Source organism: Manis pentadactyla, chromosome 4 (assembly GCF_030020395.1).
Source record: "Manis pentadactyla isolate mManPen7 chromosome 4, mManPen7.hap1, whole genome shotgun sequence".
Classification (NCBI taxonomy): Eukaryota; Metazoa; Chordata; class Mammalia; order Pholidota; family Manidae; genus Manis; species Manis pentadactyla.
Genome location: NC_080022.1, coordinates 16,968,962 through 16,992,766, shown reverse-complemented (window position 1 = coordinate 16,992,766; position 23,805 = coordinate 16,968,962). Strand labels below are relative to the sequence as shown.

The following is a 23,805-nucleotide window of genomic DNA, read 5'->3' as shown; positions in this document are numbered from 1 at the left end:
AGCAAAAAAAAAAAAATGGTCGCGCGCTTTTCTTATGTCCTCTGTCGCCCAGCCTCCAGTGCCCGCTCACTGTTCTTGCTGCCCTGTTTCCCTAGCATCCAGGACCCCCTGGGCACGTACTGTGTCTGCGCTCTGGCCCGGATGGCGGGGGCTGGGTGTTCGGCAGTCCTGTGCCCCGTCTCCCTCCCGCTCTGCCTGCTCTTCTCCCGCCGGGAGCTGGGGGGAGGGGCGCTCGGCTCCCGCGGGGCCGGGGCTTGTATCTTACCCCCTTCGCGAGGCGCTGAGTTCTCTCAGGTGCGGATGTGGTCTGGATATTGTCCTGTGTCCTCTGGTCTTTATTCTAGGAAGGGTTGTCTTTGTTATATTTTCATAGATATATGTTGTTTTGGGAGGAGATTTCCGCTGCTCTACTCACGCCGCCATCTTCCGCCCCTCCTGTAGTTTTCTTTTTTGGTGGGGTCTTTGCCTGGTTTTGGTATTAGGGTGATGTTAGCTTCATAGAATGAGTTTGGGAGTATCCCCTCCTCCTCTATTTTTTGGAAAACTCTAAGGAGAATGGGTATTATGTCTTCCCTGTATGTCTGATAAAATTCCGAGGTAAATCCATCTGGCCCGGAGGTTTTGTTCTTTGGTAGTTTTTTGATTACCGCTTCAATTTCGTTGCTGGTAATTGGTCTGTTTAGATTTTCTGTTTCTTTCTGGGTCAATCGTGGAAGGTTGTATCTTTCTAGGAAGTTGTCCATTTCTCCTAGGTTTCCCAGCTTGTTAGCATATAGGTTTTCATAGTATTCTCTAATAATTCTTTGTATTTCTGTGGGGTCCGTCGTGATTTTTCCTTTCTCGTTTCTGATACTGTTGATTTGTGTTGACTCTCTTTTCTTCTTAATAAGTCTGGCTAGAGGCTTATCTATTTTGTTTATTTTCTCGAAGAACCAGCTCTTGGTTTCATTGATTTTTGCTATTGTTTTATTCTTCTCAATTTTATTTATTTCTTCTCTGATCTTTATTATGTCCCTCCTTCTGCTGACCTTAGGCCTCATCTGTTCTTCTTTTTCCAATTTCGATAATTGTGACATTAGCCCATTCATTTGGGATTGTTCTTCCTTTTTTAAATATGCTTGGATTGGTATATACTTTCCTCTTAAGACTGCTTTTGCTGCGTCCCACAGAAGTTGGGGCTTAGTGTTGTTGTTATTTGTTTCCATATATTGCTGGATCTCCATTTTGATTTGGTCATTGATCTATTGATTATTTAGGAGCGTGTTGTTCAGCCTCCATGTGTTTGTGAGCCTCTTTGCTTTCTTTGTACAGTTTATTTCTAGTTTAATGCCTTTGTGGTCTGAAAAGTTGGTTGGTAGGATTTCAATCTTTTGGAATTTTCTGAGGCTCTTTTTGTGGCCTAGTATGTGGTCTATTCTGGAGAATATTCCATGCGCACTTGAGAAGAATGTGTATCCGGTTGCTTTTGGATGTAGAGTTCTATAGATGTCTATTAGGTCCATCTGCTCTACTGTGTTGTTCAATGCTTCTGTGTCCTTACTTATTTTCTGCCCGGTGGATCTATCCTTTGGGGTGAGTGGTGTGTTGAAGTCTCCTACAATGAATGCATTGCAGTCTATTTCCCCCTTTAGTTCTGTTAGTATTTGTTTCACATATGCTGTTGCTCCTGTGTTGGGTGCATATATATTTAGAATGGTTATATCCTCTTGTTGGACTGAGCCCTTTATCATTATGTAGTGTCCTTCTTTATCTCTTGTTACTTTCTTTGTTTTGAAGTCTATTTTGTCTGATATTAGTACTGCAACCCCTGCTTTCTTCTTGTTGTTGTTTGCTTGAAATATGTTTTTCCATCCCTTGACTTTTTGTCTGTACATGTCTTTGGGCTTGAGGTGAGTTTCTTGTAAGCAGCGTATAGATGGGTCTTGCTTTTTTATCCATTCTATTACTCTATGTCTTTTGATTGGTGCATTCAGCCCATTAACATTTAGGGTGACTATTGAAAGATATGTACTTATTGCCATTGCAGGCTTTAAATTCGTGGTTACCAAAGGTTCAAGGTTAGCCTCTTTAATATCTTACTGCCTAACTTAGCTTGCTTATTGAGCTGTTATATACACTGTCTGGAGATTCTTTTCTTCTCTCCCTTCTTGTTCCTCCTCCTCGATTCTTCATATGTTGGGTGTTTTGTGCTGTGCTCTTTCTAGGAGTGCTCCCATCTAGAGCAGTCCCTGTAAGATGTTCTGTAGAGGTGGTTTGTGGGAAGCAAATTCCCTCAGCTTTTGTTTGTCTGGGAATTGTTTAATCCCACCGTCATATTTGAATGATAGTCGTGCTGGATACAGTATCCTTGGTTCAAGGCCCTTCTGTTTCATTGTAGTAAATATATCATGCCATTCTCTTCTGGCCTGTAGGGTTTCTGTCAAGAAGTCTGATGTTAGCCTGATGGGTTTCCCTTTATAGGTGACCTTTTTCTCTCTAGCTGCCTTTAAAACTCTTTCTTTGTCCTTGATCTTTGCCATTTTAATTATTATGTGTCTTGGTGTTGTCCTCCTTGGATCCTTTCTGTTGGGGGTTCTGTGTATTTCCGTGGTCTGTTCGATTATTTCCTCCCCCAGTTGGGGGAAGTTTCAGCAATTATTTCTTCTAAGATACTTTCCATCTCTTTTCCTCTCTCTTCTTCTTCTGGAACCCCTATAATACGGATATTGTTCCTTTTGGATTGGTCACACAGTTCTCTTAACATTGTTTCATTCCTGGAGATCCTTTTGTCTCTCTCTATGTCAGCTTCTATGCGTTCCTGTTCTCTGATTTCAATTCCATCAATGGCCTCTTGCATCCTATCCATTCTGCTTATAAACCCTTCCAGAGTTTGTTTCATTTCTGCAATCTGCTTTCTGGCATCTGTGATCTCCCTCCGGACTTCATCCCATTTCTCTTGCGTATTTCTCTGCATCTCTGTCAGCATGTTTGATTCTTATTTTGAATTCTTTGTCAGGAAGACTGGTTAGGTCTGTCTCCTTCTCTGGTGTTGTCTCTGTGATCTTTGTCTGCCTGTAGCTTTGCCTTTTCATGGTGATAGGAATAGTTTGCAGAGCTGGGACGAGTGACGGCTGGAAGGACTTCCTTTCTTGTTGGTTTGTGGCCCTCCTCTCCTGGGAGAACAGCGACCTCTAGTGGCCTGTGCTGCGCAGCTGCACGCAGACAGGGTTTCTGCTTCCTGCCCGGCTGCCATGGAGTTTATCTCCGCTGTTGCTGTGGGCGTGGCCTGGCTCGGGCAGCTGCTCCAAAGTGGTGGAGTCGCGTTGGAGGGGGGCCGGCCTGGAGGCTATTTATCTCCGTGAGGGGCCTCCTTGCTCCCTGCAGCCCAGGGGTTAGGGTGCCCAGAGATCCCCGGATTCCCTACCTCTGGATTAAGTGTCCCGCCCTGCCCCTTTAAGACTTCCAAAAAGCACCCGCCAAAACAAAACAAAGACCACAGAAAAAAAAAATTTTTTTTAATTAAAAAAAAAAATTTAAATTGAAAAAGAAAAAAAAATTTTTTTAATTAATAAAAAAAAAAAGGTGGCCGCTCGTTTTTCTTTATTCTCTGGCACCAACCTCAGGCATCTGCTCACCGGTCTTGCTGCCCTGTTTCCCTAGTATTGGGGTCCCTATCCCTTTAAGACTTCCAAAAAGCGCTCGCCAAAACAAAACAGCAAAAGAAAAAAAAAAATTGGTCGCTCGCTTTTCTTATTTCTTCCTGTGCCCGCTCACTGTTCTTGCTGCCCTGTTTTCCTAGTACCCAGGGCCCTGCACTCTGGCCCGGATGGCTGGGGCTGGGTGTTCGGCAGTCCTGTGCTCCCTCTTCCTCCCGCTCTGCGTACTCTTCTCCCGCCGGGAGTTGGGGGGATGGGCGCTCGGCTCCCGCGGGGCCGGGGCTTGTATCTTACCCCCTTCGCGAGTCGCTGGGTTCTCTCAGGTGCGGATGTGGTCTGGATATTGTCCTGTGTCCTCTGGTCTTTATTCTAGGAAGGGTTGTCTTTGTTATATTTTCATAGATATATGTGGTTTTGGGAGGAGATTTCCGCTGCTCTACTCACGCCGCCATCTTCCGCCCCTTCCTCGAAAGTTACTTTTTTAGTTGAGGCAGTGACTGACTTAACTTTTAAAAAGCAAAGCAGAATAAACAATAAAACTTTCCAGTTGACAACTAGCTCCTTTTCCTAGCCCTTTCTGGATTCTGTGTGCCAGTATTTTATTGGTTGTTGTTGACCAAGGTAGTGAGGGTATTAATGAAATAGAAGGACCTTGAGCAATGAGTGGCCAGAGGACCTAGTGGTCTTGGTCGCCAGTGGCAGTTGAATAATAGAGAAAGGTTCTCTGGAAAGGTAGGGCAATGGGGTAATCAGAGAATGTGTCTGGGAACTGGGTTATAGGCATAGGAACAAGTGGACCTAGGAAAGGAATCTTAGGGAGACCTCCTCTCATGGTAACCCCTTCTGGGAAATATGCATAGTTAGGAATAGTACAGGCTCTTGTTGAGGGAGTGGGAAACTCCATGGCAAACTCTTGCCCTGCTGATTGGTTCAGAATTCTTGTTTTATTCCTTCCCCTGGAGCATTTTTCCTACCTCAGGGACTGGGTTATGACATTAATTTCTGATTGGGTGGTGTGGCAGTCAGTATTCATATGTTCACTGAGATTTCTGATGTACCTCAGTTTCTTTTTATTGGAACATCAATGTTTTTTTAATATACTTGGTGAATTTGAGGCAGAGGAGAGAACCATTTTCATCAACAAAAATTGTACACACATATGATACATGGAGTATTTTGCTGATACACTAGTGCTTATGTTCTGATGATAAAAATTGACCACTTACTAATGCCTAGCACAATTCTTAGAGCTAAGTATACAGCATTAAATAAAGCAGAGAAAAGCCTTGCTCTCAAGGATTATATTCTAATGGGTAGAAACATAAAAATAAATGAGTAAGTAGATATCAACAAACAAATAGGTAAGTAATGTCCACTAAGGGGGTATGTGCTCAGAAGAACAAAAGCAGGGTAAGGTGATAGACAGTGAGGGATTGCTGCTGTGTGAGGTGATCAGGGAAGACCTCTGAAGAAGTGATATTTTAAGCCAAGATCTGAAAGACGCGAGGAATCCAGTCAGGGAGATATCTGGGAGAAATGCTTCCCAGACAGAGGGAAAAGCAAGTGTAAAAGCCCTGAGGCATGAGTGTGACTGGTCATGTCCAAGGACCCACAAGTGGCCAGTGGCGGTGGGAGTGGAGCAGGGAAAGAGCGGTAGGGGGTAAGAGCTGAGAAGTAATGGGAGACCAGGTAAGGCCTCAGAGCCAGGGTAAGATCTAAGTTGAGATGGGAGCCTCTGGAGAGTTGAGAGCAGAGGTGTGACATGATTGGACTTATATTTTAAAAGGCTTTCCCTGGTTGCTGTGGGTGAATAGACTGTGGAGGGCTGGGGAAAGGTGGGCAGCGGTAGAAGCAGGGGGACCAGGTAGAAAGCTTTTGCAGTAATCAGTAGACTGGGGGAGGGATGCCTGTGGCTTGGACTAGGGATGGTGCATAGCCAGAAACTAGTGGATTTTGGACATATTTTGAAGGCAGAGTGAACTTCTAATTCTCCCTGTAGAGATGTTTGATTTACCTGGAATTAATCTTTAGGTTACATGGGTTGGAGGATATCATTGGAAACTTGACAGTGATCCCTGGTAAAATTCTAAAACTGACTGAACAGAGGATGACAACACAGTGACCCATAGAAGCTAGCTTGTGTTCACAGAGAGTAAGTCATGCTAACTGATAACAGTTCTTTTCTTTTTCCTGTAAGCTTTGCTATGATTTAATTATTTAAACTGTAAAATCAGCACAAGTTTATGATAGAAATATAAAAAAAAGGTAAGCAAAAATAATGGGGAAGAAAAGTACATACCATCCAGAGATAATTACCATATAGCACTTTGATGTGTATCAGGGCAATTCATTTTGAAAAGGTTCCTAGGCTGGAGGATCCAGGAATAGGTTATAAAAATAATGTGTCTTAAGTGCTAAAATTAGGTATTTAGCATTTTCTCATGTGATCCCCAGACAAAGAAAATTTTGGGCTGGCTTGCTTGCAGGTATTGGATCTAAGTACTTAAAGTATTAACTTGTTTACACTTAACAGTAGACTGTATAAGCCAGGTATTGAAGCAATAGAGAAGTCAAGGTTACATAGTAAGTGGCAAAATCAGGGTTTGAACTTAGGCTGTCTGGTTCCAGAGTCTGTAATCAGGGTTTGAACTTAGGCTCTCTGGTTCCAGAGTCTGTAATCTTTAGTCATTGCACCATACTGCCTACAAAAGAAATAAGAATTAAGCTCAATATTTAGGTTATCAAAAATTAATTCGATTTAATAGCAATTTGAAAAAATTCAGTGTGAACCTACAAAGTGGTAATGTGGCTGCTGGATTTGCGCATGTAGTCTTGGGCTTCATTATTAAAACTGGGTTGATGACGTTTTCTTTCAAATCTACTCTTGCCATCTTACCCCATTGCTACTTAGTCCAGGCCCGTATCCTGTGTCTTGCCTTGACTTCACAGTAGCACCCTAGTTTGTCCTGTCAGAATATTCTTTCAAAAGTGTAGTTCTGATTGTGTTACTCCCTTGCTCCTTGCTTAAATCCCTTTGTCCAAAAAAGTTGGAAATTTGCTTCCCATATCCACTCCAGGCATGTAGTGTGTGTTCTGTCTGGCAAGTCTACACAGTGGTATACTTTTTAGACAAAATTGAATTAGTTAGGTACATTTAAGAGATTTTATATAAAAGTAGAGCATGATCTCCCCTCTTAGCCATTGTTCTACCAGGTCCCTTCCACTCATTTACACTATTGGCCTGATCTCTGGCATTTGCAACCTTTGGCATAAAGGCTAAGTATCTTTCCTAGAATGAAGTACCCAGATCTGAAAATAGTTCCCTAGATGTAGTTTGGTCAGTACAGAATGCAATTAGACTATTATCTTCATTTCTTTTCTTTTCTTTTGATATCATCAATGTACAATTACTTAAACAACATTATGGTTGCTAGACTCCTCCTATTATCAAAACCCCCCCACATACCCCATTACAGTCACTGTCCATCAGTGTAGTAAGATGCTATAGAATCATTACTTGTCTTCTCTGCATATACTGCCTTCCCCATGTCCCCACCCCCCTACATTATGTCTGCTAATTGTAATGCCCCGTTTTCCCCCTTATCCCTCCCTTCCCACCCATCCTCCCCAGTCCCTTTCCCTTTGGTAACTGTTAGTCCATTCTTGGGTTCTGTGAGTCTGCTGCTGTTTTGCTCCTTCAGTTTTTTCTTTGTTCTTATACTCCACAGATGAGTGAAATCATTTGATACTTGTCTTTCTCCACCTGGCTTATTTCACTGTGCGCATAATACCCTCTCGCTCCATCCATGTTGTTGCAAATGGTAGGATTTGTTTTCTTCTTATGGCTGAATAATATTCCATTGTGTATATGTACCACATCTTCTTTATCCATTCATCTACTGATGGACACTTAGGTTGCTTCCATTTCTTGGCTATTGTAAACAGTGCTGCGGTAAACATAAGGGTGCATATGTCTTTTTCAAACTGGGCTCCTGCATCCTTAGGGTAAATTCCTAGGAGTGGAATTCCTGGGTCAAATGGTATTTCTATTTTGAGTTTTTTGAGGAACCTCCATACTGCTTTCCACAATGGTTGAACTAGTTTACATTCCCACCAGCAGTGTAGGAGGTATCTTCATTTCTTTATCAAACATCTATAAGGTTCCTACCTGCCCTGTCATGGTATTCAGTGCCCAGGACAGAAAAATAGATGACACAGTCCCTGCTCTTGCAGCTCAAAGCCCAGTAGAGGAATAGAAATATATGAGCAAGTATGTACCATTGGTATGGTAATAGAAGTATCCACAAAGTTTAGAGAGGTGCATTTTGGTTGGGGGAGGGGCTGCTTGAAAGGCTTTAGAGAACAAGTGCTTAGTGAGAGATGGTCTCCATCAGAATGGGGCAGGGCGGCTGGAAGGAAGGGAGCAGGGAAGGGGCAGTTCTGAACTTATTCCTCCAACATCGCCACCTCAGCTTCTGCACTTGCTGTGAGATTTCACAGGCCTCTGCGCTGCACTCTGATCACACTCCAGCCTCATCAGTTACCTGCCCTGCTCTTCCCCTGTGTCTCATGTCAGTCCTGCTGAGTTAAAGCTCCCCAGATACAGCAGATGTTTTGTTCTTCCCCTTCCCCTCCCTCCTTTTCTTTCTACCCTACCTCCTTGCTTTCCTCTTTACTTCCTTCCTTCTTGTAAACAATTATTTTATGCCCTTTATGTTCAAATTGCTGGAGAGACAGCAGTAAAAAACAGCTTACAAACAAAAAAAACCCATGTTCCTGACCTCATGGATCTTACATTCTAGTAAAAAATGTCAGATAGTAAGCAAATTCACAAGGAATCAAGTGGTTAAGTATGCTAAGAAAATAAGTAGGGTATCTTGGCTTAGAGCCATCCAAAGATAGAATGAGTTGCCCTGGGAGGAAATGAGTGTCCTTCCTGTCATTGGAAGTGTTTGAATAGGAGCTGAGTGACTCCTTGCTAGGTAACTTGCACATTGAGTGGGAGGTTGGATCAGATGATCTCTAAGTCCTTTCCAGCTGGGAGATCTCTATATGCTAGTTGGGCTACTAACCCTGTCGTTCACATATCTAAAAAACATGAATTTGTGATTCTGGGAAAAATCTTTTAAGCCCAGTAATTAAATAGAAACACTCAAGAAGTGGTGATGAGATGTGGACAAGCTAGAGTTTTAAGACAGGTAACTAGAAATGGTCAGGAGGAAGCTACTAAAAAATAGTTCTCCCATTTTCCTTTAGAGCAGGAGTGGTCCACAGGCTCACTGCCTATTTTTTTAAATAAAGTTTGAAACACAACCATGTCATTTCCCATTATTGTGTATGGCTGCTTCATGCTACAGTGGCAGAGTTGAGTAGTTGGGACGGGAACTTTAGGTAATATAAGCCTAAAATATTTACTATAAACTAAGTTGTATACTTAAATGTATACTATCAAACTTTTAAAAATATTTGCTGACCCCCTACTTTAAATGACTGTTGGGAACAGGAAGTGAATCATGGCAGCTCTGTGGGGGGAAAGGGCAGGGCAACGTTGATTATATTCTATTTCAGACCTTCCTGGTCCAGTAGGACAGGAAGAAGAGCCAGCCTCCAAAATGCTGGGTAGGGCCCCTTGGAACTGGGTTCAAGAACTTCAGCAGAAAGGAGCCTTGACTGAGAGAGACAGTTGGTGCTGTATCTTTCTAGTAGGAATTGGAACTGAGCTGGACAGTGGTCTGGAGGGCATGTTGGCATTAAAGGATGAGACTACCCTTCCTTTACTTTCCTGTAATTTCTGAGGTTTAATATAAACAGTTTCCTTCCCAGACCCCACTCTTGGGCACAGTTAGTCACTGTAAGTTTCTAGTGCACATATATCAGGTGGTAAAATGTGCTAAGCAAAGAAAGCAGGTTAAGAGGATAGGGAGTGAAAGAGTGGCTGCTATATAAGATGGCCAGGGAGGTTTTTTACTGTTGTATTATAATTGGTTCTATCTGATTTGTTAGGCAAGGGTCAGGTCTAGATCTGCCTGTAGCACTTCGCAAAATGCTGGTACATCACAGTTGCTCCATAGATGTCTACAAAATACATGAATTTTACTGGGATACACATATGTAATGGTGAATGTAGGCGGCACTGGGAAGAGAGGCATCTACCTCTTCCCTTTGTGGATGGTCCTGGAGGCAGCAAAGCATTTCTTTCTTTGGTTATGCTTAGGGCCAAAAGGTCAGAGATCAGTGATACTCTGACCCCATTTTTGATCCATTTCCTTGTTTTCCCTGGTAGGAAGGCTGATTTTAGAGAGTTGCTGTTTTTAGGAGTGTGCCTGGTAAAACTTATCTTAGGTATGCATAGGACTTTTCAAGGTGTTTTTGCTGACTATTTTTGCAGTGAGGTAGGTCAGGTTGATACTTAATTTTTTCAGAGGAAGGCACTGGGGCATAGAGATCAATGACTTGGCCAAATAGGGTAGCATTCTTAAAAGAGTATGGACTTTGAAACTAGACTTAGGTTTGACATCTGGCTATCCTCACTAGCTGTGTGACCTTGGGCAAGTTTGAAGGGCCCTGTCCCATAAGGTTATCGTGAAGGCTGAATAAAATAATAGCAAATGGCTGCTGTTGACACATGAGCAAGGCATTCTGCTAAGCATACCATATTGTCTTTGTATGCATGAGAAAACCTCAAAAAAGTAATTTAAGAAAAAGCAAACAGTAGGTCTGGGATTCCTAAAGATAAAGCATGTATATTAAGTACTTAATATATTATCTGTGGTGGTATAGTAGTGCTCAATTTGTGGTTGTCCTTTATTTGTTCCCTATATACCCTTTTGTTACTGATCTGTGTAAAGTCAGTGCTCCTCACTTTGCAAAGTGAGAGTTTGTAGGGAGGTGAGTTTACACAATGGGAAGAATCCTGGATAGTCAGGAGACTAAAATCCTTGGCTTTGCTAAGTAGCTGGAGAATATAATACACATACACAATATTTGCTTTTGGGGGTCAGTTTCTTCATTTTTAAAATAAGTGGATTGGGCCAAATAGGTGGTTTTATTTTAAGTAAAAGCAGTAGAACTCTTCCTTTACAGTCATATGGGGGAAGAAAGCTCAGTGTGTTAAGATGCTGAAATCAGTGGCTTTGGCTGACTGAGAGGAGACTAAAGCTCAGTCTGTTCCTCCCCTGCTCTCCTTCTCCTAGATGATCTCCAAGCGGATTTGCTAAGCCTGGTTCAAAATCTGTGGACCTAAATGATCTTTTAGCTACGTTTTGGCTCTGATATCACATTCAAGGAGTAGAAGAACCAGAATGTTCTCTGCTTCTGTGGGACTTGGCCCAGTAACGAGAGCTACATAGCCTGTAAGTGGTGTGGTTTTCCGGTATTTATGTCCCATTTCAATGGCATAGACCAGAAAGCCAGAAGGGGACTTGTCCAGCCGGGAAAAGCACTGTGACTGAGACACTATGCAAGTGGCATAGGGCTTGGGATGAGATCATCCGGTGCATTACTGCAGGACCTGGTATCTGTGCCGGCTGTATCTGCTCCTGGCAGTTGTTTTCTCCTTTGTAATCCCCGAGTAACTCATTGAAGCGTTTTTATTATTTTCTGTTCATGGTTAGTGCCAAAGGGCTGACCGACCATTAATAATTAGGGGGTTCATTCACCCATTCATTCATTAAATTTTAAGCATTGTGTGCTAGGCTTCCTACTGGGTACAGAGAACACAGTGGTGAATAAGAAACAAGTTGAGACAAAATGAGCGAATAAAACTTGACTACAGTGACAGGTGCTGTGGTGGGACCAATACAGCCTCTGTGAGCAAGAAAGAGAGGCCCTGATCTCGCGTGGGGTTTTGGGAAGGAGGCACTCCAGGAAGTATACCAGTCAAGCTAGTAAAGGTCTGGGGGTGAGGCGGCCACATTTGTGGGACTGCAAGCCTGCAGAGCCTGTGCAGAGGAGTTGGAAGGTGAGGCTAAAGAAGAGGTAGACGGCCAGATCACGATGCCATGTTGGGGAGTTCACACTTCATCCTGAGAGCCATGAGGACCTTTAAAGGCTTTTGAATAGTGAAATATATTGTAACTCTTTCTCTTTACTCCTAGGAAGTATTTATTCTTACTGGGTTTGGTTTTTTCCTTCCTTGTGCTGCACTGGTTGATTCATATCAGAGTCTTGAATAAGAAAATGTAAAATTGGCACTAAAAGCCAAATGAATAAAAAAGCAATATAATTTCTGGACTCTATTAATTCAGGATTATTATAATATATAAATGGGGATATACTAAAGTTTAACATTTCTTTCTCGAAAAAAAGGGCTTTTTGTATGAAAACTAGTATAAACTAGTTTAAGTAAGATTTGTTGAGGGTACTGTTTCAGTTTGGGGCAAACTGAGGTTTTTTTAAACATATCTGTTGAGTTATAATTTACATATCATAAAGTTCATCTCTTTAAAGCATACAATTTAATGGCCTTCTGGCATATTTATGAGGATCAGCTGCTTTAAGGCATTTTGTAGAATCATTATATATCATTTGTCTTCCAGTAACTGCTATGCCAACACAGATCCTTTGTATCTGCTCATTTAAAATGGTTTATGGCCCATAGTTATTCAGTCCTCCATCCCCTTCCACCCTGTGTATAAACTGATGAAGTTTTGTTATTGTACCACTAGGCAGAAGACCAAAAACAGGTGTTTTTGTATGTGGTACTCAAAGTAGAAAAGTGGATGGGAGTAAAGAAAAAGTCTTCTTTCTTATAAAAAATGCATAAATGTAGGGTTTTTTCCCCCTCTGTCCATTTTTGAGAATAAGGGAGCACGTAGTCTGGGAAAAGGAGGAGAAAGGACTACAGCAAGCAAAGGGAGAGGACAGAGAAAGAAGTGCCCAAGGAAGCGGAGTGGTGGAGAGGGAGTGCGCCGGATCCGAGAGGCGGCGGGAGGGAGGCTCTGTATTTCCAACACTTGCGAGCCCCAAGGCCTTGGTGTTTTTTCAGAGCTGAGCTTGAGCTCCCTCTGGTGGCTCTAGGCTAGGAGTGCACTCTTAGAAGGGATCTTGGATTGGAGAGAAGTGGATCTATCATCTCCTTAAATCTCACGGAAAGGGTTTTGTTTTTTGTCCTGGGTTTTCTTATGAAATCATTGTTGAGTCCATTTTTCTCTCTCAAATGATGGCTGTTTTTCTCTTTTGGTTTAGACGGTGCCCCCTCCCTCCTTTCCTCTAGTTTTAAATCTAATTTTATCTGACTGTATCACCCAGAACCCTTATTGTTGCTGTCATCTACTGACCCCTGGAGTCAGTGCTCCTAATTTCTCTAAATAACTTTAGCTTCTTGTTTAATGTCACTCTTTCCAACACTAGTCCTGTTTGTGGTGGTTTGAATGTACAGTTCCATGATCTCTGCTGCACCTTTGCCTCTGTTGTTTCTCTTTTCCAGTGATCTTACCCACTCCCCACCTCCAGCATTCCCGTGGTCATACATATTTTTACTTTTTTATTTACCTTTTTCGATTTAAGCAGTTTTCGGTTCACAGCAATATTAAGGGGAAGGTGCAGGGAGTGTCTGTTAAGGTCTTTGGTCCATTTTTGAACCAGGTTGTTTGTTTTCTTACTGTTGTTTTAAGAGTTCTTTGTATTTTGTTGATAACAATTCTTTATCGCGTGTCTTTTACAAATTATTATTTTCCCCCAGTCTGTGGCTTGTCTTTTCATTTTAATGCAGCCCAGCTTATGTTATTTCATGGATCATGCCTTTGGTGTTGTATTTAAAAAGCCATCACCATACCTAAGATCATCTAGCTTTTCTCCTATGTTATCTTTGAGCCATTTGATAGTTTTATGCTTTACTTAAGGTCTGTGATCCATTTTGAGTTAATATTTGTGAAGAGTGTAAAGAGTGCATCTAGATTCACTGTTATGCACTGTTTGTTGAAAAAACTCCTTTTTGCTTCATTGGATTACCTTGGCTTCTTTGTCAAAGATGACTTGACTGTTTAGGTGGCTCTCTTTCTGGACTCTATTCTGTTTGATGTTTTTCTCTCACCACTACCACGCTGACTTGATTACTGACTGGACTGCTTTGTAGTAAGTTTTAAAGTTGGGTCATGGTCAGTCCTCCAACTCTCTTCTTTTCTTTTAATATTATGTTGGCTATTCTGGGTCTTTTGCCTCTGCACGTAAACTTTAGAATCAGTTTCTGAACACAAAATAACTTGCTGGGATCTTGATTTAGATTGCATTGAATCTGTAGGTTAAGTTGGGAATAATTGACATTAGACAATATTAAACCTTCTTATCCACAAACATAGAATATCTCTTCATTTATTTCTTTTTTTGATTCATCAGAGTTTTGTAATTTTCTTCACATAGACCTTGTACATATTTTGTTAGATGTATACCTGTGTATTTTCATTGTGGGGAGGGATGCTAATGTAAATAGTATTTTGTTTTTAATTTCAAATTCCACTTGTTCATTGCTGGCATATAGGAAAGTGATTGGTTTTTCTATGTTATGTTAACGTATCCTGCAACCTTACTATAATTGCTTATTCTTAGAATTTTTTTGATTCATTTGTATTTTTTTGATTTGTTTGTATTTTCTCCATAGACAGTCATATCATCTGCTAATAATGAGTTTTATTTCTTCTTTCCCTTCCCTTCCCTTCCCCTCTCCCCTCCCCCCTTTCCTTCCATTCTTGTCTCATTTCTTGATCTCTTATCTTACTCTGTTATCTAGGACTTCCAGTATAATTTTGAGAAGCTGTAGTAAGGGGGGACATCCTTGACTTGGTCTTGATCTTAGCAGGAAAGCTTTGAGTTTCCCACTATTAAGTATGATGTTAGCTGTAGGGTGTTTGTAGATGTTTATCAAGTTGAAGAAGTTCCCCTCTACTCCTAGTTGCTGAGAGTTTTTATTATGAGTATTGGATTTTGCTAAATGCCTTTTCTGCATCTGTTGACATGATCATGTGATTTTTCTTCTTTAGCCTGTTAATATACTGAGTTATGTTAATTGATTTTTGAGTATTGAACCAGCCTTGTATACCTGGGATAAATTTCACTTGGTCATGGTCTAAAATTTTTTTTATATGTTGTTGGATTCGGTTTGCTAATATTTTGTTGAGGATTTTTACATCTATGTTCATGAGAGATATTGGTCTGTGTTTTCTTGTAATGTCTGTGGTATTGGGGTAATGCTGGCCCCATAGAATTAAGAAGTATGCCCTCTGCTTCTAACTTCTGGAAGAGATTGTAGAAAATTCATACAGTTTCTTTCTTAAATGTTTGGTATAATTACCAGGGAACCCAGCTGGGCCTGGTACTTTGTGTTTTTGAAGGTTAATTATTGAATCAATTTCTTTAATAGATATAGTCCTGTTTATGTGAATTTTGACAGATTATGTCTTTCAAGGAATTGGTCCGTTTCATCTAGGTTATCAAATTTGTGGGCATAGAATTGTTCATAACTTTCCTTAATTACCTTTTTAATGTCCATGGGATCTGTAGTGATGTGTCCCCTCATTTCTGGTGTAAGTATTTTGTGTCTTTGCTCTTTTTCTTAGTTATCCTGGCTAGAGATTTTTTGATCTTTTCAAAGAAACAGGTTTTGGTTTCATTGATTTTTTTCCTTCCAATTTTGTTTTCAGTTTCATTGATTTCTGCTCTAATTTTCATAATTTTTCTTCAGTTAACTGGTTTGGCTCAGTTAACTTGCTCTTCTTTTTCTAGTTGCCGAAGATGGAAGCTTAGATTAATTGTAGACCTTAATTTTTTCCTAACATGTACACGCAGTGCTACAAATTTGCATCTAAGCATTGCTTTCACTACACCCCATAAATTTGATAATTATATTTTCATATTCATTCAGTGAAAATACTAAGAAATTTTGAGATTTCTTCTTTGATCCATGTGCTATTTAGAAAAGTGTTGTAAAATCTCCAAGTATTTTGGGATTTTCCAGCTATGTTTCTGGTATTGATATCTAGCTTAATCCCACTATTGTCTGAGGATATAGTGTATGATTTCTGTTCTTTTCAACTTGTTAAGGTGTGTTTTATGGCCCAAAAGAAGTCTTATCTCAGTGAATGTTCCATGTGAATTTGAGATGGATGTATATTCTATGCTCTTGTTGGATGAAGTAGTCTGTATATGTCCATTATATCCAGTTGGTTGATGTTGTTGAGTTTAACTGTACCCTTAACTGATGTTCTTCTGCCTGCTGGATCTATTTTTGATAGAGGGGTGCTGAACTCTTCATCTAGAGTAGTGGATTCATCTATTTCTCCTTGCAGTTCTGTCAGTTTTGCCTCACATATTTTGATGCTCTTTTCTTAGGTGTATACATGTTAAGTACTGTATGTTGTCTTGGGGAATTAACCCCATTTTTGTGAAGTCTTCTGTCTGAAATTAATGTAGCTACTTGATTAGTGTTAGCATATTATCTTTCTCCATCCCTTTCTTTTAATGTATATGTGACTATTAAAATTTAAAGTGGATTTTTGTAGACAATATATAATTGGGTCTTGATTTTTGATCCACACTGGCAGTTGATTTTAATTGGTATATTTAGACTGTTGATGTTTCAAGTGATTACATATATAGCTGGATTAATGTTTACTGTATTTGTTGCTCTTTTTTTTATCTTCTACTTTTTTTTTTGCGTTTTCTAAAAAGACAAAGTCTTGCGAATTTTATGTGGTTCCATTTTCTCTTTCCTTAGCATTTCAATTAAGCTTTTCAAAACTTTTTTTTTACTGGTTGTCCTAGAGTTTGCAAATGTACATTTACAGGTGTAGTTCAAGTACCTTAGAATAACAGTGTTCCTAATTGATCTTTCCTGTCCATTGTATCATTGCTGTCATTCATAGCACTTATACATGAGCAATAAACACTGAACATACATTGTTGCTATTACGGCTTTGAACTATTATGTTAAATCAATTAATAAGAAAAATCGAAGTTTTATTTTACTTTCACTTACTCCTTCTCTAATGATCTTTCTTTATGTGCTCTGAGTTTTTGACTTACATCATTTTCCTTCTCACTGAAGAACTTATTTTAACATTTCTTGCAAGGCAGGTCTACTGGCACCAGATTCCCCTCAATATTGTTTGTTTAAGAAAGTCTTTACAAGTAATGACTCTGTAGCATCTTACTATACTGATAGTGACTGCAGTGGGGCAGAGTGGGGAGGGCTTGATAATATGGGTGAATGTTGAAAACACAGTGTTGCTCATGTGAAACCTTCATAAGATTGTATATCAGTAATACCTTAATTAAACCCCCACCGTCCCCAAAAAAGTCTTTATTTCTTCTTAATTTTTGAAGGATAATTTTGCAGGGTATAGAATCTAGGTTGGTGGGTTTTTTTTCTCTCAGCACTTAAAATATTTCACTCCATTTTCTTGTTATACTTGTATGATTTCTGAGAAGTTGGATATAATTTTTATCTTTCCTCTTCTGTAGGTAATGTGTTTTTTCCTTTGGCTTCTTTGAAGATTTTAAATTTATCTTTGATTTTCTGCATCGTGAATATGATATACCTAAGGTGCTGAGTTTCTGTTTTTCATTTTTGGCATTTATCCTGCTTAGTGTTCCAAGCTTCCTGAATCTGTGGTTTGGTGTCTGACGTTAGTTTTGGGAAATAGTCATTGTTGATTCAAATTTTTCTTCCTTCTCATTCCTTCCTCTCTTCCTTCCACCTTTGTAGTTGCTCCACACTTCTTGAATATCCTTTTTTGTTCTTTTTTTCTCTTTGCTTTTCAGATTTGGAAGTTCCATTGAACATACCAAGCTCAGATATTCTTTACCCAGCTATGTCAGATCTACTAATGAGACTTAAAAAGCATTGAAAAGCATTCTTCATTATGTTACAGTTGTTTTTGATATCTAACATTTCTTTTTCGTTCCTAGAATTTGTTTATGTTAGACATTTGTTTTTGCATCTTGTCTACTTTTTCCATTAGAGCTCTTAGCATATTAATCATAGCTGTTTTAAATTTGTCTGATAATTCCAACATATCTTTGCCATGTCTGAATCTGGTTCTGAGGCTTACTCTGTTTCTTCAAACTCTGTTTTTTGCCTTTTAGTATGCCTTATAATTTTTTTGTTGAAAGATGGACATGATGTCCTGGATAAAAAGAAGTGAGCTAAATAGGCCTTCAGTGATGTGGTGGTAAGGTATAGAGGGAGGGGAAGCATTCTATTGTCCTATGAGTAGGTCTCAGTTTTTCAGTGAGCCTTTATGCCTGGGCTGTGAACTTTACAAGTGCTTCTCAGAGTCACCTCCTGCCTCCCCACCTCCACCCAGTCCCTTAGGTGATACAGGATGCCTAGAGTGGGCTGGAATTGGGTATTTTCCTTGCTGCAAGTCAGTTAGGCTCAGAGAGAACTCTAATAGGTTAGGCTCTGGTTTCAAAATGGTTACTTTTTCCCTTCCTCTGCTAGAAGCACAAGGGGTTTTTCTGTAATCTTCACTGTGAGAACCTGGTACAGCTCCAAAGCATGGAGGTAAAGCTTACAAAGTATGGTACATCCTCTCCAGGACTGAGACCCCCTGTTGTTTAAACTCTTAAAGAGTTGTCCACACTGAGCCTCCAGCACTTTGTCTAAAATTGCAGTTTAACTTTTCCTGCCCTGGTGCTAGTTCCTGTGGAGGCTTCTGCTCTGGTAAATTGTGATTCTCAGTATCCACTTGTCTAATTTTTGGGTAAGCACTTTTCTTTGTGATCTCAGTTCTCTGATGGAGCTAAGAAGAGTTGTTGATTTTCAGATTATTTCAGTTTGTTTACTTGCTTCAACTTTTTACTTGTTAGGATGAATTGATGACTTCTGAGCTCCTTACAAACTGCACCAGAAACTGGAAGTCTGCCCTCCCTTCTCTACGCTTTTTACTTCTTTTCTGCCTTAAATTAAAAACAAACAAACAAACATTTTTTATTGTGGTAAAAATATGTATAACATAAAATATATCAATCTTCACCAGTTCACCAATTTTAAGTGAGAAGTCCAGTAGTGTTAAGTATATATTCACCTGTTGTGTAACCAATCTCTGGAACATTTTGTATCTTGTAGAACTGAAACTCTGTTCCCATTAAACAACTCATTTCCTCTTCCCCATGACAGCCAGCCCCTGGCAACCACCATTCAACTTTGATTCTATGAATTTGACTGTTTTAGATATCTCTTATAAGTAAAATGATACATTATTTGTCTTTTGTGACTGGATTTTGTTACTAAGCACAGTGTCCTCAAGTTTCATCCATGTTGTAGCATGTTTCAGAATTTCCTTAAGATTGAATAATAATTTCATTGTATATATATCACATTTTGTATATCTGCTCATGCACTGACAGACACTTGGGTTGCTTCCCGTTGGCTATTGTGAATACTACTACTCACCTGAGGTTATGCAGGTGGCCAGTGGTAAAGGTTGTCTTACCTGCTATGAGAAATGATGCACTCCTCTTTGTCTTTTTGCCATGCTGCCACAGGAGGCATTCCTCCTTAGGCTGAAACTAGGTGTCACCTTAGTATCAGCCATTCTTAAAGAACCAGTGTTTTCCTGAAGGTTAATCACATTCATTCGTTCAACAAATTTTAGCACGTGCTATGTTTTATGCTCAGTTACATATGGGGGCTCTTTTTACAACTGGGAGCTAAAGCGCAGAGTTTAGATTTGCTGCCTGACATGCTTTCTGCTTTCCTTCTGTAGACTGATAATGGTCTCCAGCTGTCAAAGAAGGTTGTGGATGCCAAGAGAAAGGTAACCATTTCTCATCCCTTTGAGTGGAACTGGATGCTTCTAGGAGCCCACGTTGGCTGGCAGTAGACATGGCTGAATTTACAAGCTACAAGGATACTGCCTCCAGCCGCCACCTGCGGTTTAAGTTACAGAGTCTAGGCCGCCGCCTTGATGAGTTAGAGGAAGCCACAAAAAACCTGCAGAAAGCAGAGGACGAGCTCCTGGATCTCCAGGACAAGGTGATTCAGGCAGAAGGCAGCAATTCCAGCATGCTGGCTGAGATTGAGGTGCTGCGCCAGCGAGTACTGAGAATCGAAGGTAAAGACGAGGAAATTAAGAGGGCAGAGGATCTGTGTCAGCTGATGAAGGAGAAACTTGAAGAGGAGGAAAACCTTACCCGGGGGCTGAAATCTGAGATTGAACGGCTTCAGACACGAATGGCGGAACTAGAGAAGCTAGAGGAGGCCTTCAGCAGGAGCAAGAACGACTGTACCCAACTCTGTCTGAGCCTGAATGAGGAGCGAAACCTGACAAAGAAAATCTCCTCTGAGCTGGAAATGCTCCGGTTCAAAGTGAAAGAACTGGAATCTTCTGAGGACCGCCTGGATAAAACCGAGCAGAGTTTAGTGTCAGAGTTAGAAAAGCTGAAATCATTAACTCTGAACTTTGTAAGTGAGAGAAAGTACTTGAATGAAAAGGAGAAAGAAAATGAGAAACTGATAAAAGAGCTCACTCAAAAACTGGAACAGAACAAAAAAATGAACCGAGATTATACACGGAATGCTTCTAACCTTCTGGAAAGGAATGACCTCCGGATTGAGGACGGTGTCTCCTCCACACTGCCGTCCAAAGAATCGAGGAGGAAGGGCACTCTGGATTTTCTCAAGCAGGTAGAGAATGAAACAAGAAACAGATCAGAAAATGAGAAGAACCGAAATCAGGAAGACAACAAAGTCAAGGACCTTAACCAAGAGATTGAGAAACTTAAGACACAAATCAAGCATTTTGAATCTTTGGAAGACGAGCTTAAGAAAATGAGGGCCAAAAACAATGACCTTCAGGATAATTACCTGAGTGAACAAAATAAAAACAAACTCTTAGCCAGCCAGCTGGAGGAGATAAAGCTGCAAATCAAGAAACAGAAGGAGTTAGAGAATGGGGAAGTGGGGGGGGAGGACGCTTTCCTGTCCAGCAGAGGCAGGCACGAGAGGACTAAGCTTAGAGGCCACGGGAACGAGGCCTCTGCATCCAAGCACACGCCCCGGGAAATGTCCCCTCAGCATAAGCGGGAAAGGCACCGAAACAGGGAGTTCGCTCTCAACAATGAAAACTATTTTCTGGGCAGCAGGCAGGTTTCCTCTCCTTGTTTCCCCAACAGGCGGGCAGCCAAAGCTTCCAACATAGGGACAGGTGCAGACAGTGGAGCTCAGGAGGCAAAGAGAACTGAAGACCAATTCGCGTCCGGCTCCTCTCAGAGCGAAGGGAGGAAGTCCAGGGAGCAGCCGCCAGTACTCAGCCGCTACCCCCCCGCTGCTCAGGAGCACAGTAAAGCTTGGAAGGGGGCTCCCAAGCCAGGTGCTGAGGGTGGGCTAAAGGGAAAAGTGGAGAGGACGACGCGGACATTTAGTGATGCTGCCCATGGGTCTCTTCCCAGTGACGTACTGAGAAGAGCTGACAAGAGTTCTGACATCTCCACTGAAGGCCTCTTTGGCAAGAGGGGGCAGGTGCTTGGCAACGGAAGTCAGATAACTCAGGCTTCAGATGCTGGCAGTTCTAAGGCCATTGGAGCTCTGGCCTCATCTAGGAGATCTTCCTCAGAAGGGCTTTCTAAAGGCAGAAAGGCTGCCAGTGGCCTGGAGACTGATGCCAGTTCCCCAAATTCCAAGCCTCCACTTTTATCAAAGTATCCTTACAGCTCCAGAAGCCAAGAGAATATCCTTCAGGGCTTTTCAACCCCAAATAAAGAGGGAGTTGATCGGCCTGTAGCAGCTGTGATGGAAGACAGCAGTCAGCATGAGGCCCTAAGATGTCGAGTCATCAAATCCAGTGGCTCAGAGAGGCCAGAGTCAGATGACGATTTGGACATGGCATCTCTTGTTACTGCCAAGTTGGTAAACACAACCATCACTCCCGAGCCAGAGCCCAAACAAGAGTCCAACTCCAGAGAAAAAGCCAAATCCCGAGGGGGACTTAGAACCGCCCTGTTTGAGAATGATAAAGATGCTGGGACAGAAAATGAATCCATGAAACCTGTCAGAGCCCCCACCAATGCCATGGAGTTCCCAGATGCCGATGGGGCTGCGGTAAAAAGCCAACAGCCCTTCAGCCCCCGAGAAGCCTTACGGTCTAGAGCCATCATCAAACCTGTCATCATTGATAAGGATGTGAAAAAAGTCATGGGAGGATCTGGAACTGAGTCCCTGTTGGAGAAACAGAAGTCCACCTCCAAACCAGGGCCAAACAAAGTGACAAGCAGCATTACTATCTACCCCTCTGACAGCAGCAGCCCCAGGGCCACCCCAGGCGAGGCCCCACGTGAGAGGCACATGTCCACCAGCAACATTCAGGTTGGGCCACCGGAGCTCACGTCGGTTAGCAACCACATCAGCTCCCCCTTTGAGCTCTCCATTCACAAACGTGACATCACCCTGCAGTTCACAGAAGCTGAAAGAATGGGAGATGGGCCCCTGAAGAACAGGCCAGAAACAGTGGTCTCTCGGAGCAGCATCATAATCAAGCCGTCGGATCCTGTGGAGAGGAACAGCCATGCACCCCCAGCGGAGACAATCAGGTGGAAGAGCCACAGTGCCCCTTCAGAAGTGGGCTCTTCAGATGCCAGACACGTTACTGTGCGGAATGCCTGGAAGGGTAGGCGAGACTTGAACTCTTTAGAAGAACCCTCAACGCGGATAGGTAAAAATGTCGAATCTACTAATGCTTACATCCAGAGGCTTTCCACAGACTTTGCAGACCCTGAACAGCCCAGGCTATATCTTCTTGAGCAGGGCACTCGAAAGGTAGGAAATTCAGGGGATGTCTCTGAACCCTTCTCCAGAAGGACCCAAAGTAGCCTCACCGTGTCAGAGGTGCTCACGCGTCGGAGTCGGGCAGGAGAGGCGGTCGCGGCTGCAGCCTGGAATCTCTCAGCAGGCATGGTCAGTCCACTCCCCTCCCTGTCTGCCTTCTCTGCCTCTCCCCCTTCCCTTCCCCTTTGTGTCCTCTACTTTCTCCCTTGCTCCCCGCTGCCCTGGCCTGTGTGACAGGATTATAGAGACCGTGGGGCTGGGGAACTCAGGGAACTGTTGGAAATACGGTCGGTTTGGCCTTGAAGGATGCAGTAGCTTGAAGAAGGTATTTGGCAGAGCAGCATGAATTTACAAAACCCTTTTCCAGTTTGTCTCCTCCATCTTGCCTCCACAAAAGGGGAGATAGGGCCTGTGTTCTCCCAGTTTGCCACAGTAGCCAAAGGAGCTTCCTTCCGGCCGCAGAGCAACACCTGGACGCACGAAAACCGGCTGCAGGCACCGGGAAGCGCTGGGTGAGAGGGGGCCCGGGGGCCATTCTGCAGCACAGAGATAGGAGCCAGGGAGACGAGTTTCTGGCTGCCTTGGTTTAGGCAGTGGATGAGGAGAGCTAGGGCTTCCTGGGCCTCCTTTGTAAATTTTATGCCCAAGCATCACTTTCTTTTGCCCCAGACACCTGTCTGGCCTGTTACCATCAGTCTGAGGGCAGGGCTGGTTCATTATGACTCATTACAAGATAGTTAAAAACAGAGGCCTCCTTATTTGGCAATCAGTTAGAACAGCATCTGAAGGGGAGGCCCCCGGAGTGTCTTTCAGATGTGGAACTTGTGATGATGAAAGGCTTTTTGGACCTAGACACTGCTCCTTTCTTTTAAAGGGCAGGTGACTGTGTTAACTCGAAAAGTCCTGTACGCCTTCAGTACTGAAAACTTGACTAAGCAGTTCCCCACCCATTATCTCATTCAGTCTAACAGGTATTATCTGTTATACCATGGGCAGGTATTATCCCCATTTTTTAGATGTAGAAACTGAGGGTCAGAGAGACACTAACTGCCCACCCAGAGCCACTGGAAGAGCTAAGATTTGAATCCAGTATTCCTTTCTGATGCTCTTTCTACCCTGCCAGCCTGACTTTCCCACTCACATGTGTCCTCTGATCGGCATTTGCTTGGGAGGACCAAGGAGAGCATCAGAAAGGCACAATTTTGGTAGAAGAGGAGAGGAGAAAGATGGGTGTTTAGAACCCTGGAGCTTTGAATATCTGAGTGAGCAGGTGAGGGGAAGGTACGGGATGTAAAGGGAAGGCAGGTGAACTTTTTGGTGGTGTACAGGTGGGAAGCAGGAAGAGCGGTCTGCTTCCTCCCCTCCGAAATGGCTCCCCGCCAGAAGCATGCAGCATGCACGTGCGGGACT

General features: G+C 42.2%; 1 protein-coding gene across 3 annotated transcripts in view; it reads left to right on the top strand.

The window, feature by feature from the left end:
- The window catches only part of LUZP1 (leucine zipper protein 1), a 91,440-nt gene that overhangs the window by 63,379 nt on the left and 4,256 nt on the right, over positions 1 to 23,805 (top strand). For all 3 annotated transcript variants that reach the window (XM_036914640.2, XM_036914639.2, XM_036914641.2), the window contains one exon: positions 19,340 to 22,524. In XM_036914640.2, coding sequence (XP_036770535.2) covers positions 19,459 to 22,524 — 3,066 coding nt within the window. In that variant the 5' untranslated portion in view covers positions 19,340 to 19,458. The remainder of the gene's footprint in view (positions 1 to 19,339; positions 22,525 to 23,805) is intronic.